The 17,777-nt window shown below is 37.4% G+C and overlaps 1 protein-coding gene across 2 annotated transcripts in view; it reads left to right on the forward strand.

Annotated features, from left to right (window-relative positions):
* LRP2 (LDL receptor related protein 2) overlaps positions 1-17,777 on the forward strand; it is a 196,404-nt gene that overhangs the window by 97,431 nt on the left and 81,196 nt on the right. For both annotated transcript variants that reach the window (XM_055307717.1, XM_055307718.1), the window contains exons 25-33: positions 755-1,132; positions 2,330-2,578; positions 3,616-3,827; positions 4,595-4,779; positions 5,766-5,994; positions 7,871-8,048; positions 10,457-10,585; positions 15,766-15,932; positions 16,669-16,812. In XM_055307717.1, coding sequence (XP_055163692.1) covers positions 755-1,132; positions 2,330-2,578; positions 3,616-3,827; positions 4,595-4,779; positions 5,766-5,994; positions 7,871-8,048; positions 10,457-10,585; positions 15,766-15,932; positions 16,669-16,812 — 1,871 coding nt within the window. The remainder of the gene's footprint in view (positions 1-754; positions 1,133-2,329; positions 2,579-3,615; positions 3,828-4,594; positions 4,780-5,765; positions 5,995-7,870; positions 8,049-10,456; positions 10,586-15,765; positions 15,933-16,668; positions 16,813-17,777) is intronic.

The following is a 17,777-nucleotide window of genomic DNA, read 5'->3' on the forward strand; positions in this document are numbered from 1 at the left end:
GACCATAATAAGTAGGTTTTTATTAATTTTCCTCCCCCATCAGAAAGTGTTTAAATCTATGGATAAAAAGAAAAGTTAAATAAAGTGCTCAATATTTTTAGATGTGTACAACATCCAGAAATTCTTAATCACTGATTTTCCTGTTTCACATTGAAAACATGGAATTCTGTGATGATTTGTGGTTAAACTGCCAATTGCCACTGACTTGCTGTTGCCTTACAAGGTCCTGGGAGGAGGCTTGGGTTTACTCTTGTGAGATAGGGAAGCAACTCTTATCTCTCAAGGATTGCTCGATGAATAGAAGAAGTAAGGATATACTGTCACCAATTGTTTACTTTAATGTGTGCTGGTTTCATTGGATATAGTTTGCTTGAGGGAAAATTAATAACATCCAAATATATGATATCAAATACATGATTTCAAAGTAAAAATTAATGGCTGTTTGGCTCTCTTGAAATGCACTGGTAATTATTTCATAAAGAGGTAGATAAATTTTATTTAATCTGTAGTTGAATGAACATTAAGAACACAGGAAACAGAATTTTTTTTGGATTCAGAGACTTATCAGACACATATAAAGATTTCTGTTTACCACATGTCTGAGAACCCTATCTCATTTTAGATTTCATATTAAATTTGTCATAACCATTCTCATAAACCTTGATCCAAAATAATTTCCTCTGAATATAGGAATTATATAAAAGGGATTATGAATTGCATTCACAAGCCCATCTCCTCTTTGCATTTCTCTTAGCAACTAGGCCTCCTGGTATGTGTCACCCAGATGAATTTCAGTGCCAAGCAGATGGTGTTTGCATCCCGAAGAGCTGGGAGTGTGATGGGCACCAAGACTGCATCTTTGGATCTGATGAGCATCATGGCTGTGCCCCTAGGACCTGCCCTCCATCTCACTTCCTATGTGACAATGGAAACTGCATCTACAGAGATTGGCTCTGTGATGGGGACAATGACTGCAGGGATATGAGTGATGAGAAGGACTGCCCTACTCAGGCCTTTCACTGTCCCAGTTGGCAGTGGCTTTGCCCCGGCTATAGCATCTGTGTGAATCTGAGTGCAGTGTGTGATGGCATCTCTGACTGCCCCAATGGGACAGATGAATCCCCACTTTGCAGTAAGTTTCCTGACCACAGTTTAATGGCCATAAATTCATTCTGAGCACACAGTGACCTGCTGTGCATCACCATTGTCACAGTTACTATGTAGCTTTAAAGAAGGGTTTTTGGTTCCTCTGTGAGTTCAAACCTGTGTAGGGATAAGCATCATGGAATTCAAATAAATCACCACTTGATGATATTTCTCATTAAATCCTTTGCACTTGGTTCTGTGTATTTGCTTATTTTTTAGAAAAGTGAGACTAAATGAGGCCATTAGCTTATCAAGTTATTTTTTTTTTTATCGTGGTCCTAAGTTTTTCTAACTTTAATATTTTCTAATTTCAATCAGAACTTGCCACAAAACAAATGAAGTCCGGGGATTTATGTTTGCTGTGATTAAAATCCTGTGATTGGCATGTAATCCTAATTGCTGTCCTTTCTTTCTTTCCTCTTTAATCAATGCTCACTCTCAGATGAACCCCAGCCAGGTATGATTGCAAAATGTTTTAGATTCTTATGATTTTATATGGGTTATGTTTGGGCTGAAAATATTCTAATCATTTTGACTTACTTCCCCCTCTGGAGATATTTCATATCATGACTCTGAAAAATAAGTTAAGAGTATACATGGCAATAGAAGGCATTTGCATCCCAGGCATATGCATAGACTTTGAGTGGCTTCAGGTATTGCTATTGAGGCCCTGAGGAAGGAATGGTGGCATGCTGGTGGATCTGTGCCATCTAATGTTCCAATTGCCTTTCCCTTTCCATTTATTCACTTTCATAGATCTTCCAGCCCTTGCTCTCGAATGTCGAAGTCTTATGTCTCATTTCTGTTTAGGTAAAAGAATGTCGGGAAGCAAGTGGGAAGTGATTTAGGTCTCTTTGCATGCTTTATCAATGACAATTGTTTCTTGGTGCCGGCAAGATTTCCCCAAGTTTCTCTCACTGTACTAAATGGTGTTATAATAGAGGGTTTTAGTGAAGAAAGTGGTTTAAGTCCAGTGATTGTGAAGGACAGTAGTAAATCCTTAAGCAAATTAGAGTGGACAATGACTAGGCTGTGGAGCTCATCCAAGTGAATGCTGCTCTTAGCTCTTACCTGGGTAGTACATTGAAGATGGCATTAGACTGTTTGAGAATATTATTATAACAGAGTGAACCAAAAACTCAAAGATCCTGACTTTCCTTCTCTGTGGTTTTCTTTCTTCTAGACCAGGATAGCTGCTCAGATTCCAATGGTGGTTGTACTCATCAGTGTGTTCAGGGGCCCTTTGGAGCTCAATGCCTGTGTCCATCAGGATACCTCCTTGCCAATGATTCTAAGACCTGTGAAGACATAGATGAATGTGATGTTCCAGGCTTTTGTAGCCAGCATTGTTATAATATGAGAGGTTCTTTCCGGTGCTGGTGTGATAAAGAATACACGTTAGATGCTGACAGAAGGACTTGCAAAGTTACAGGTAATGGCTGAACTTGAACTACTCCAGCCAGTGTTAATAGCACACACCAGGGTTTAAGATCAAATGTTGCATGCAGGCATTTGACAATGTTAGAGTCAAATGGACTTGAATCCTGGATGGGTTATGTAACCTTCTTAACCTCAGTGTATTATGCGGATTAAATAAGTTAATACCCATAATGATCTGGGCATATTTTGGAAAATAGAGGTTAAAGCATAAATAGGTAAATGATTTTATATTATTGAAAATAATATCAATGGTTTGTGTTTTATTTAAAAATCATTTCTATATCATATTTAAGCATCTTTATATAGTGCTTAATCAATTCAATTCAACCAATATTCATTTTCTATGATGTGAAAGTGATTGTACTATGCATTAAGATATTGATTTGGCTAAAAAAAAAAAAGATATTGATTTGGCTGCTTCAAAGTGACCAAATAAAGAAAGGTAACACAAACTTTTTATTTTATCAAGTCAGAGTCTGGATGGTAGATAGCCCAAGGGATAAAATTGGGGATAAAAGCTGTGTGCCATGCTAAAGCTTGGCATCAGTTATTACTAAAATGGAAGTGAAGGGGAAATATGGATAGAGAAATAGAAGTCTCTGCCACAGCTCCATGCCTCAGACAAAACAAAAATATCTAAGACTTAATTCCTTCTATTAGGAAACAAGATATGCAAAATTCTAGGAAGGAAGATAAGCAAAATTCAAAAGTACAAAAACAACAGGTAGTAACTTGAAATATGGAAGTGGTTTTGCTTCAGATATTGACACAAACACTGGAGTATAATTCAAAGAAGGAAGATATTTTGGAAAAAGCACATTTTAAATACTCATGAAAATCAGCTATTAAGATAAACATGAAATGAATAAGTAATTTTTATAAGGACTTTTGTTTGTTTTCCCTAAGACTAGAGCTTGGAGTTACATCTTCCTTCTATTATCAAAAGTATTGTTATCAAATACTTAAGAGATGTCTTAATTGTGGTTTCTCCCAGATTCATTGACATTTTTGCATTTTGTCCTTGAACAGCATCTGAAAGTCTTTTGCTACTTGTGGCAAGTCAGAACCAGATCGTTGCTGACAATATCACCTCCCAGTTTCACAATATCTATTCAGTTGTCCGGAATGGTTCTCACATTGTAGCTCTTGATTTTGATTCAATCAGTGGTCGTGTCTTTTGGTCTGATGGAAGTCAGGGTAAAATCTGGAGTGCTTTTCAAAATGGAACAGACAGAAGAGTCGTAAGTACATTTCTCCTGATCTTTGGCTTGACTAGTCCCCCTGTCTTGGGTCTGTTACTCTTACTCACCAGTGAGAGCAGGTCCTACCTCATCCTGGGTAGCTCACGTATTCCCCTCTGGGTCATGTTGCACCCAGGTGGCCTGGACATTCATAACTCCCAATATATAGGTGTTTCAGATAAGAATGTGGCCTCTGAAGGATCCATGATTCTGAATTCCTGGTCACATGATACGAGACTTCACAATTTTTTTTCTATAGTGGACGAGAGCATAGGAAAATGCAGTGGAGTTAAAGGGTTGCTTTTTCTTAGCTCTAATTTAGTTATGTATCTCAGTCCATCTCCCACAGTTTCAGTTTCTTGCCCCTTGATGCTTCTGTTTCTTCTGACCCTTAGGATTTTATTTTGTAATTGTTGGCATTTAATTAATAAAGATATTATTTTGGCACGTGAACATTATAAAGTTTCACAGAGTTGTCAATTTAGTGAACAGATGGAGCTTTTGTTTAAATGCAAAAACTTTGATACCAAATGAAACTATACACGAATCCAACAGTAGAGGTATCCTAGAGTATTCAATTCTACAAAATGTAGTATATTGCCCCACTGTTGATTTGGTGGTTAGCTACATGGAAGACAAAATTTTCTAAGGCTCACAAGCAATCATAGGACAAGTTTAGTTGTCTTATTTTAGATTTTCATATAATTTCAAGATTTGCATTTATTAACTGTCTTTAGAATTCACTTTTTGTTCACTTTTATCTTTAGATACTTAACAGTGGTGTCACTATGACGGAAAGTATTGTGGTAGATTGGGTAGGTCGCAATCTTTACTGGACAGACTATGCACTGGAAACAATTGAAGTATCAAAACTGGATGGTAGCCACAGGACTGTGCTGATTAGTAAGAATATATCAAATCCAAGGGGACTAGCATTAGACCCCAGAATTAGGTAAGAATTTTTTTTAAATGATATTGCCTTGGCATGGTTATGAGGGGAAAAATGACAGTAACATGATGTGCTGATAGGCGTATCTCAAAATTTTAAATGAAATCTTGTTTGAACATCTCTATAGAAATGGTAACCATCCGGGAGTTATTGGTATCCTTCCTTTATCTGTTTCCTCATAAAGTACATAAGAGCAATTGGTTGTTCACTTTAAGAACACATTGATTTATTAGCTTGGTAATACAATTATTGAACTGATTTTTGTAGAATTATATCATTAGGTCTCTAATGAATGCACACAACAGTATTCCATAGATGGGCCAGTTTGTAGCTTTGATACATCATGGTTAAATGACAACAAAAAAAGCAAGATTTGTCTGCCCTAGTTTCATGTTGTTTATTAGAGTTCCCTTTTATGTCATATAGGGAAGAAAAATGTTTGCCTGCTGGTCCTAAAGGGAAGGAGACGTTCTATGTGTTTCAAAACCTTGGATTGTTTCTTTCCTTGAATTAAGATTCTCTAACTTAGATTCTTGTCTCTAGGATTGTGAGTTAGGCAAATTATGCTTGATGCAACGTAGACTTCCTAGATGTTGTAAAGTATTATGAAATTTATGAGAGATCTCTGATGATGAATAAATTGACTCTTATCTTAAAAAAATGACAGGGTAGATAAACAAGGCCAGATGGATTTTTCCAGATCAAGTATTCGTGGATTGTACAGAAACATGAATAGACATTGAGACATTTCATTGTCATAATGTACTGCATGTTTTATGAACATTTTAGAAACACCCAGATGGCTTATGACTGCATTATGATTACAGTTTTACTTTGTGACACTCAGAGGAAATAAACTCTGTACAGATTTTCTGAACTGGAGATGATTTATTTTAAACAGAACATAAAGATGATGTTGTATTAAAATGGTGGTTATTTTCCATATTGAAATATATCCTTTCCAACTGGTAACTAATTTCTTTTCACAGTGACCATTTGATGTTCTGGTCTGACTGGGGCCATCACCCTCGTATTGAGAGAGCCAGCATGGATGGCAGTCTGCGCACTGTTATTGTTCAGGACAAGATTTTCTGGCCCAGTGGCATTACTATTGACTACCCCAACAGACTGCTCTACTTCTTAGATTCCTATCTTGATTACATAGACTATTGTGATTATGATGGACAGCATCGGAGACAAGTGATAGCCAGTGATTTGGTAAGTTAGTGTTGAGGAAAACTAAACTGAGCCCACAAGAGCGGCTTAGTTGAAATCATATGGAGTAACAAGAAAAGTAAGAAATTATTGTGTCTTAGACATTACAAGGTCAATCTAGGAAATATCAACAGGAATGAGGGCCAATCCATCTTTTCATACTAAAGGAAAATAAATATTTTTAATCTAGTTCATGGTCAGATTGTGTATGTCCAGGAAAGATGAATAGTTTGTGTGATTTAGTGGATTGGTAGATGCTATTCTGTTGCTTCTACACCTTAAAAAAGTGTAGAGCAAAAATTAATAATTTATATTTGGATTTCTCAATTAAATCATAGCTTGTTATATATTTCATATTTTTATTGGGGTATAATTTTTTTTGGATTTTATTTATTTATTCATAGACACACACAGAGAGAGAGAGGCAGAGACACAGACAGAGGGGGAAGCAGGCTCCATGCAGGGAGCCCGATGTGGGACTCGATTCCGGGTCTCCAGGATCACACCCCAGGCTGCAGGCAGTGCCAAACTGCTGCGCCACCGGGGCTGCCCTGGAGTATAATTGATATACAACTCTAATTGGTTTTAGGTATTCAACGTTGATTCAACAATTTTTCTTTTTTTAAAGATTTTATTTATTTATTCATGAAAGATAGGAAGAGGCAGAGACATAGAGGGAGAAGCTGATTCAACAATTCTATATGTTAATTTTTATGCAGAAAATTCTGGTGAATTTATTTTCACAAGTTAAATGGGAAAACATAGAAAATAATGTATTATCAAAAGCTGTTACTGACCTTTATTTATTTATTTAATTTTTTTAAAAAAAGATTTTTATTTATTTATTCATGAGAGACAAGGGGAGAGGGAGAGGGAGAGAGAGAGAGAGTGAGAGAGAGAGAGAGAGAGAGACAGAGACACAGGCAGAGGGAGAAGCAGGCTCCATGCAGGGAGCCTGACACCGGACTTGATCCCAGGACTCCAGGATCGAGCCTTGGGCTGAAGGGGGCGCTAAACCGCTGTGCCACCTGGGCTGCCCACTGACTTCAGTTTAAAATTGTCATTGTGGCACCTGGATGGCTCAGTGGTTGAGCGTCTGTCTTTGGCTCAAGTCATAATCCTGGGGTCCTGGGATCGAGACCTGCATCAGGCTCCCCACACGGATCCTGCTTCTCCCTCTGCCTATGTGTTTGCCTCTCTCTGTGTGTCTTTCATGAATAAATAAAATCTTAAAAAAATTAAATTGTCATTGTTGGGGTGCCAGGGTGGCTCAGGGCCTGAGATCAAGCCCCTCATCGAGCTCTGTGCTCAGCAGGGAGTCTTCTCTTTCTCTCCCCCTCTGTCTCTTCCCCTGCCCCTCCTCCTGCTCATGCTCTCTCTCTAAAATAAATAAATCTAAAAAATAATAAAATTGTCATTGTTTGTAATTCTGTGGCTTTAAGGGAACTTGCCAGGGTCTCCCTACCTTCAGGGGTTCATATGAATCTATGAGTGGCAGAAATTGCACTGGATAAAGGGTAGTGATAATGGGATGGGGACTAAGGCTTGGAAATAATGGATCCTGATGAGTGACCTTAATTTCTGCACTTCAATGTTGCTTTCATTTGAAAAATGGACGCCCAGTATAATTACCAGAGTAAAAAGAAAGACTAAATGACACACATAGGGGAAAGAATTTAGAGTGATATAATGGGATATATATATATATATAGGTTAAGCAGTGCATTTTTTGTCTCTCGAACAATGACTTCCCCATGTCCTTATTAAATAATTAAATGCTAAAGAGGAACCCATCTTCTTGGGCAGATGTCCTTTCCTACATTGTTCACTTTGGTTTTTATTTCTGGGCAAAGTCTCATTGTTCTCTTTGGCTTCACAGATTCTGCGACATCCCTATGCCCTAACTCTCTTTGAAGATTCTGTGTACTGGACAGACCGCTCTACTTATCAGGTTGTTCAAGCCAATAAGTGGCATGGTGGGAACCAGTCAGTCATAATTCATAATGTTCCTCAGCCCCTTGGGGTTGTTGCAGTTCATCCTGTGAAACAACCAGATGGTAAGTAATACAGAGACATCTGCCTGGGAATTAGCTTGGAAAACACTTGTTCTGGGAATGCTGAATGTACAATGTTGCAGACCTATTTGTTTGGGCAGTACATTTTCTTTCCTTTATTTTCCAACCACCCCAGTCCTAACATTTCCATTACTTTTATTTACCTCAGTAAACTAAAATCTTGTGTGTAACAACAGTAGATATAAATTGTGTCGCTTTATTCAGCAATTGGCTACTGTCTCTGTGATAGTCTCAGGACTCATTTATTATGGCACCAGTGCCCTGTAGGTGCTGTGATGCAGCCACTCCAAGTCATCATAAATGTATGGTGTGTGTGGCGAAGTCATTTAAAAATTTGGCATTGGTAGTGTTCTTTCTGGTGGGAAGAGGGATGAGTCGATGAATCTTCATTTAATGTTCTCTCTTAAAAAACAAACAACTACTCTCCCCAACCCCTGCAGTGCTTTCTCATCATTCTTCAGAATTATGGCCTTTTTTCTTTGTCTCTTCTCCATTTACTGTTGCCACGCTGGACTTCATTTTGGTCCAGAAGCATACCAGGCTACTTCCTACTTCTGAATTTTTGCAGCAGTCCTTTCTACTACCTGGAACACCCCTCCTCCAGATTTCTGCTTGAGTTGCCTCTTCAGTGTCATTTAGGATTCTCTCAAATGTTCTTCGGTGGCCCTTGACTACCCTATTTAAAATAGCTTACCCCTCTCGTTAATTCTTTGGCTCATTACCTTCACATCTTAAAATCACATAATTTATGAGTTTAATTCTGTCTCCCTTTGTTAGAATATCTGCCCCATGTTTACAGTATTGTCATTGCTTAGAATGGTGTTTGGTACATAGTGAACATTATTTGAGTGAATGAATGAATTAATGAATCTAATGCAACATGTGTAATAAGAACATAAAAGATCTATCTAGAGAACATCCTGTGAGCTTGGGATGTACACAGGATCCCTTATATTATTATTATTTTTTTAAAATTTATTTATTCATAGAGACACACACACAGAGAGAGGCAGAGACACAAGCAGAGGGAGAAGCAGGCCTCATGCAGAGAGCCTGACGTGGGACTCCATCCCCGGTCTTCTAGGATCACGCCCTGGGCTGCAGGTGGCGCTAAGCCTCTGTGCCACTGGGGCTACCCCCTTATATTATTTTTTTAGAAAAGATTTTATTTACTTATTCATGATAGACACAAAGAGGGGCAGAGACATAGGCAGAGGGAAAAGGAGGGTGTTTGTGGGGAACCCAATGCAGGACTCAGTCCCAGGACCCCAGGATCATGCCCTGAGCTGAAGGCAGACACTCAACCACTGAGCCGCCAAAAGGATCCCTTATTTTAAAAAGCAGAGACACACAAAGATGTCATCAATAGAAAAATAAAAGATTACTATCTAAAGATTACTGTCCAAAACTTGGACCACAGTGGGTAAAATGTCAAGGTCACAAAGGGAATATGCACATTGATTTCAGTTACTGTAAAAAGATCTCTTAGATCAGGCAAGGAGGCACATATTATTTGGCATCATATTTCTATTACTAAGCTCCGAGTTACTCAGTGGCTATTTGTTCATAATCTGGTTATAGACAGGATTGGTCTGTGACCTTGGGCAAGTCATTTCTCTTTTGTTCCTCTTATGAATCTTGTGTTGAAATCATGATGAGTAGAGCAGTTTAGGAAAAAAAAGAAGCCATACCAACAGAGGTAACTTAATGTACTTGTGTCTCAACTGGGGGTCTTTGGGAGGACAATAACAGCATGACTGCACATTTAAAAATTAATTTATTTATTTGTGTTGGGAGAAATTTGATATATAACATTGTATTTTTAGGTATACAAGATAATGACTTAATACATATATATATATATTATGAAGTGACCAAGACAATGAGTTTAGTGAATATCCACCATTATATGAAGTTACAAAGTTTGTGTATGATGAGAATTTTTAAGATCTACTCTCTTAACTACTTTAAAAATATATAATACAGTATTGTTAACTATTGTCATCATACTGTAAATCACATCCTAGGATTATTTATCTTATAATTGGAAGTTTTTACCTTTTGACCACCTTTATCCATTTTGCCCACCATCTACTCCATGCATCTGGCAACCGCCAATTTGTTCTCTCTATGAATTTGGTTTTTCTTAGATTTCACATATGAGTGAGATCATGTACTATTTGTCTTTCTCTTTCTGACTTAATTTCACTTAGTGTAAGCACCTTGAAGGTCCATCCGTGCTGTTGCAAATGGCAAGATATTCTTCTTTTTTATGGCTGAATGATATTATAGTGCATATACCACGTTTTCTTGATCAGATCATTTTGTACCCTTTAATGTCGGAAGTCTTCCATTCACTAATGTTTTCTTCTTTTCTTTTTCTATTACAGGTGAAAATTCATGTGCTTCTTCCTCCTGCAGCCATCTATGCTTACTTTCCTCACAGAGGCCACACCTTTATTCCTGTGCTTGTCCTTCGGGATGGAGTCTTTCTCATGATTCTGTGACGTGCTTGAAAGGTACAGTATGCCCTTTATGTGTGCCCTGAAAGTGGAATTCTCCATAGTTTAGCAAGGCAGTGTCATCTCAAGCCACTTGCTAATGGAACGTGTGCTGTGTTCCCTTTGATTCAGCAAGTATCTAGAGTACATGCTCTCTGCGGTGATTGAAGTGAACATCTCAGCTATAACATAGTTTCTGTATGTGAAGCCCATATTATGTGTGCATGTGATTCAATAATCTTTAACCTCACATTTTCTCTTACCTGGTTATACTTAGACAAGCTATGATAATAGGAAGTTCCAAATTCTGTACTTAAGAAGTAAAACTTCTTGACACTTGTATATGGCTTTATTTTCCAGGTTCCTTATCTCGTTTTTATTGTTATCGTAGTCAATGATGAATGTTCTAGCATAGGTCTTCTGACACCAATTTCAGTAATTAATATCTGGTAGTTTAAAAATGAGTTTTCTTTGTGTGAAAGATGTAAGTGACTATTGGAGCAATTTAATCTTCATCTCACCCTAGATATTTTACTAGGTTGATAGAAATGTATGCAGAGAATTATACTAAAGTACTTTAGGGAGTAAGAACAAAAGGGAAAGATACAGTTAATCCACAAAAGAGATTTCTGCCAGAGTATGTACTAGATACATAATAAAGTCTTTTTAAAAGTCATTCACCTTTTGCTTGAAAATCTGAAAAGTTTTTCTAAATACAAGTTCTTTTCATTTCTCAGTGGAGTGAATATGGTTTGGTACTGACAAAAATGATTGCAGAGAAGTTAAAATTAAATATTTAATGATAAAAATTCTTAAGCTAAAATTGTATCCTAGTCTAGAGGGAAAGATAGTTTTCAAGTGGAAAATTTATGCTGAATCCAGGAAATTAATGGTGTTTACAGATTTTGCAGATGTAGGCTTACTGAAAATTGAATTCCACCAAGATATAATATTTTGCAATGATACTTTCATGATGAAAGATTTTAATTATTGGTAATGCTTACAAAGGGATTGGCATTTGCTGTTTTTCTTCAGAGATTTATTATACACCTAATCCTTGTTGACATTGTTTAATTTAGTGTGTCCTCCGAGTCTTTCAGCAGAAGATTAAACTGGGCTATAGACATTTTGGATACAAAGCATTCTTTCACCACACAAAGATCATTGAACTGTGCATTGAGGATTGGTGTAATCAATATTACTATCTGATGGTGATTGATATCTAAATAGTAGCTTTTGTTGTTTCTCAAATAATTCCACTAGTGGTTTTCCATGGCTGACTTTACTGAGGTGAAACTTTTTTAGCATTTCTCAACTGATTTCTGAGTACCAGTTGGGTAACTTAATGCCAATATATGTTAACTAAAAACAAAGTTGCACATTTTTTTCAATAAGAAGCTTTAAAAGACTTGTTAACATTTATGGATGAAAACATTTTACTTGATTTACGAGTTAAATAGCTTTTAAAATATTGTTTACCAAGTGTCTGGAATATCTTTGGAAGTGATTATGTGATAAGGTTAAGTGAAAAAGCAGATACTGTTCAGTATTGGCCATCGAAAAATATGCATTAAAAAGGTCTGAAAGGGGTGCCTGGGTGGCTCAGTGGGTTGAGCGTCTGACTTTGGATTTTGACCCAGGTCTGGATCTCAGTATTGTGGGATCAAGCCCTGAGATGGGCTCTGTGCTCAGCACAAAGTCTGCTTGAGATTCTCTCTCTCCATTTCCTTCTGCCCCTCCTCCACCTCATATGCTCTTTCTTTCTCTAAATAAAGTAAGTAAAATCTTAAAAAAAATAAGAATAGAAAGATCTGGAAAACAATGCACATGAGCACAAATAGTGGTTATAGTTGGGTAAGGGAATTATGAGCTATTTTTTTTCCTAATTTCATGTTACAAAATTTAAAACAGAACTTTCTCTGTATGAAATAGCTTTTTATTCTTGAGAAAATATGTTCTCCACAATGCCAAAAAACAAATACATAAACAAGAAGCAAACCAAAACATCTCCCAGCATCCTCTACAATAAACAACCTGAAATCCAAAACAGGTTTCTAACTCCATCTGAGGAACACAAGGCAATTGTTTCAGTGACTATGTGCAACGTAAGAAGAAAACACTGTTTGCACAATGGTGGAAAGGTTGAGGCACTGGTCAGTTAGTGCAAGGTCTGAATTACAGAGGACCTTGTTGGGGAGTAATGAATGGTACTCTTCAATTACATCACCAATTTCCCATTCCTGACTGCTGTCTCTGTACTTTTGTGCTCTGTAACACTAATCTGAATGGGATCATGACATAAAGAATGAAAATGAAGAAATGATTTTTATTTCAAAAGAGTGAGAGCCATGCTGTCCTATGATGGCTTAAAAGTCACTTCCTCCTGAAATCCTACCCATCCAACCCCAGGTACTTCTGTGCAGCTTCCTTTGAGGCCATTATCATTGGAAATCCTAAGAGTCTATATACTTTGCCTTGTTCTGTAGACTCTAAGTTCCTTGAGGATTAAGCCTCCACCTGATTTGTTCATAGGTGTTCATTGCCTGTAGCATGCAGTAGCACTCAGTGACTATTGAGTGAATGACAAGCCCTCCAATAACCTTTTTTGCTCCATCTTCAGTGCTTCAGTGTTTTTCAGCCATTTGCTCCTTTATTGCTGTATAGTATCATAAAATCACTCCTTTTTTGTTTCCCACAAAGTGTACCCTCCTTTATGCCACTTGTCTCAACGGTCAGCTTTATGTAGCGCTACCCTGGCATCGTTTTTGACCTTGGTCTCTCACACCTTTTGTCAGCACAGCACTAAATGACACCCCACCCTCTGGCTGATTGCCCATAAACGGTCATTAGTGGGCAGCCCTCTCAAATACACCAGCAGTAATCAGATCAAGGGCCCGAGACACAGCCCTTTTACAAAGGAATAGTGGCCAAAGAGCTTGAGAGAAGAGCTTCTTGGACAAATCCAGAAGGCCCATGTTTGCTGGATATAGTTTTATATGCCCTAAACAGAGCTTTGGTTGAGACTTCGGCAAAAGGAAAATAAATAATTAAAATAAAAAATGAATAAATAATTAAATATCTTAATATAATTAATATAATTTCAAGGGACATCCAAACTCCTAATAGTTTTCATAACTATATTACTGCAGTTAAATGAAATGGAATGAGCGGTAATTTGACATTCGATAACTAGTACTTGGCCTGAACTTTTTGTAGAGTAGTGATTAAGAACATAAGTTTTGGGGCAGCTGGTGGCTCAGAGGTTTAGCGCCTCCTTCAGCCCAGGGTGTGATCCTGGAGACCTGGAATCGAGTCCCATGTCAGGCACCCTGCATGGAGTCTGCTTCTTCCTCTGCCTGTGTCTCTGTCTCTCTCATGAATAAATAAATAAAATCTTAAAAAAAAAAGAACATAAGTTTTGGAATCTGAGGACCTGGCCTTGTGACCTTGGTTAAATTGCTTAATTTCTTTGTGCCTTATTTGAAAGTTTGGTGGGTGGGGATAGATAATGACCTAACAAACAAGATTATGAAGCTTTAGGGAGATAAATCAAATGAGATAATATTTAGTGCATACTATGTGGCACATATTCACAATAAATAGGGGTGATTATTTATGGCTATTGCATTTGTTCAGAAGAGAGACAATGTGGAGCAGTTGAGAGAGAACAGACTTGTGAGTTAAACTCTCACATAGCCCCTGCAAGCTGCTTTGGACTCAGTAGAAGACTACTTTGCAGATTTATTGGAAAAGACTTAATGCTGTATATTGTAGAACTTGTAAAATATGCAGCATTAATTGTTGGCAATATTTACTCTAAATGTTTAGTAGGTTAATAAATGCTAAATTATTTTTAGTAATAGAAACACCAGGAACAAGGAAAAGCTAAGGTGTTAAAATAAGTAAAGAACCAAAGTAATCCCTTTGAAGATCTTAAGCTTTCCAGATTATTAAAGTAATGAAAACATCATTTTTAGCAGATGAAAATTATGCAATGATTAATCATTTTAATTTTGCTTAATTGTGATATATTTTATGTAGATGTCTTCATACCACAAAACTCTCATTCCAGTTTTCCTTTTTAGAGATAAGTATAAATAAAACCCCACTCACGAGTTTCATCAATTTAGATTTTTTGATAAAGAGACTATAGCTAGGATAAAGATTATCTTTGAAAAAGGATCTTATTTCTTGTTAAGGAGGTTAAGTGAACTGATAGTTTGAATAAGAAATTATCAGGATATTTAAGTTGCAAGGTAGAGATACTTTTGAGAACTTTTTGTTTGTTTATATACTTTAGTTTTTTAAATTTTATTTGAGAGAAGGAAACAGAGATAGTGAGAGAGAGCACAGAGAGAAGAGGGAGAAGCAGACTTTCCACCGAGGTGGGGAGCCCGATGCAGGGCTCAATGCCAGGACCCTGGGATCATGACCCAAGCTGAAGGTAGACACCCAACTGACCAAAGCCACCTACATGCCCCACTCTTGAGAATTTTAGAAGACTGTATTTGCATATTCATTTATGCATCCATTTATTCATTTACGTGGTCATTCATTTAGTTAGCTAATATTTATTGGCAACTATTACGTGTCAGGTTTGAGGATATGATAGTAAATCAGACATAGTTACTGCCCTTTGGGAGTTAGAATCAAGTGCAGAAGATAGCCGTTGGTCAAACAACAATTGGGGAGATTATAAATGGGATTTATTTAGTAGTTAAAGTGTGTAATAAACACTAGGCCCCACTTGATGATATTAAAACTAATACATTTCCATTCACCAAGAATAGTCCATATGTTTTCTTTCACATTTTCCCCCCAAATCCAACTCTCTTTTTCGTGAATTATTGGGTACTAGTGAGGTTTATCTATGGCAAATTGTGATGCTTAACAAACAGATGCTTTTTTAGCATAAGCAAGGAATTCACGAAGAATAAGGTAAATACTCATCTGCCTGGAGCAGGAGGAAGTCCAGGAGCATTGTATGTAGAGTTGGAGGCCTGATGCCCTGACAGCCCTCTGAAACTTGATCCAAGGCCCTAGATTGTCTGATGAAATATGTACCATCTATGATATTTATTGCTGCAAAGCTGCAAGGTCATCTCATCCTATGAGATAACAATCCACTGCCTTCCATTACTCTACATGTCTGGGAATAATGGGATATAATTTTGACTGATATTCTTCTATTTTCACAGATGATCAACCTTTCTTAATAACCGTAAGACACAGTATAATTTTTGGAATCTCCCTTAATCCTGAGGTGAAGAGCAATGATGCTATGGTCCCCATAGCAGGGGTGATGAACGGTTATGATGTTGAATTTGATGACTCGGAGCAGTTCATCTATTGGGTTGAGAATCCAGTAAGTTTTGAGTAACATTCAAAGTGTATAACTTGTTCTTCAAAAGAACCTACCTGCACCAATGCCTTCTTTATAAGCAAACTTTTGCTGGGTGGATAAAAGGGAAATGGTCCAGAAATAAATTAATTTGCCACTAAGTTTTTTTAAAAATTTAATTATATTTAAATTCAGTTAATTAACATATAGTACCACTAAGTTTTTTTTGACTCAGGGAAGGGTGGATATAAGAGGCTGGCCTAGAGCAAAGATCAGATAATAAGCACATTTAAGCTATTGACTATTACTTTATTCAGCCAGCAAGTATTTATTAAGTGCCTACTATTTGCTCCGCACTGAATTAATGACCTCTGCTGTAGAATACATACCAAGAAGAAGCAGTAACAAAACTTGCTCTTAAGGAGCTTTAGGCTAGTAGAAGATATTGGATGAACATAAAAATGATCATAACTCAAGACAAAATGCAGTAGTTCTCTGAAGGAGTTCCAGGAAAGCATTTGATGTGGCTGCTGGGGTCTTCATCAGCATCTTTGCCTCCAGGATAAAGAGAACACTCCTTTGGTTCCCTTTCTATTGGAGCTCACCCTTTGGAGGAGAAAGCTGTGAGGATGGGGAAGGGGCAAAGAGAATTTACCCCTCTCTTACAAATGAGAAACATAGCAGCTGGCAGAGAAGAAAGCGCTTCTATGTAGAAGCTGTGGCCATGAAATAGCTCACCTCTCCTTGTCTTTCTCTCCAGGGTGAAATTCACAGAGTAAAGACAGATGGCACCAACAGGACAGTATTAGTTTCTCTGTCGAGGTTGGGGTCTTCCATGAGCCTGGCCTTAGATTGGATATCAAGAAACTTTTATTACACCAATCCTGGAACTCCATCAATTGAGGTAACAATTCCGTAATACTATTCATACGAACCCTGGTTTTTGATGCATGTAACAGCTATTCTCAGGATATGCTCTCCTAGATTTTGAAATTATTTTTCTGCAGGAAGCAAATGGGAGGAGCTATCTGTATGAACTGTAAGTCTTAGAAGTAGAGGAGTAAATCCACCTTAGAAATAAATTATTGGAACTTTCTACTCCTCTATTTTATTTTCCTCCTAGGCATCAATACTAATTTGTTCATATAAAAGGACTTTAGAAGTCTGTAAAAATATATAAAAAGATAATTGAAAAATTTCCTAAGGAATTCAGCATTACGTATGGAAGAATATGGTAGGTAGGAAATTTTCCCTATCTTTACTCATCAAGTCTGTAACACTATTTCAGTCCAAACCAAGTTTATAGGTTACCTCTGTTCTAAGATGGAAATCTTTCTATGGCTCCATACAGTTTTTCTAACAGTGAAACAGAAAGTTGAAACCTGATTCTAGTTCCTTTGATACTTTTCTCGTCATAATAAGTGTTCTTTTTACTTCAATTCCCAGAAGAAATTCTAGATGAGGTACCGGTATGCAATCACATGAAGTAAATCAGAGGTAACTCAACTAGTATTGGTTTGCTCCATTCTAGGAAAAAGTTAAAACATGTAAGGAACTATTAATTCCTAATTTTGAAAGTGAAAATTTCTAAAGAAGGATGGGGGGGTAGTCTTGCGAGTGGGGCAGTTCGTTAGCAAGGCTCTGGAGAGTGACAGTTCACTGCTCTGGCAGAGGCAACTGCTGCTCAACTGATTCTCTGTGGAGTAATCAGAAAGACAGATGCTGAACGAAGGCGAGGAAGGCGCATATAGTCAAGTGGCTGAGTTAGAGCAGATTGGACAGGGGAAGTGCTTCTCTGATGGTCAGAACAGTGCTTACAGTTTACAAAGGTCCTTCCATAAACAGGGTCTCATTAAATTTTCACAACAT

The sequence above is a fragment of the Nyctereutes procyonoides genome, unplaced genomic scaffold (genome assembly GCF_905146905.1).
Source record: "Nyctereutes procyonoides isolate TBG_1078 unplaced genomic scaffold, NYPRO_anot_genome, whole genome shotgun sequence".
Taxonomy (NCBI): domain Eukaryota; kingdom Metazoa; phylum Chordata; class Mammalia; order Carnivora; family Canidae; genus Nyctereutes; species Nyctereutes procyonoides.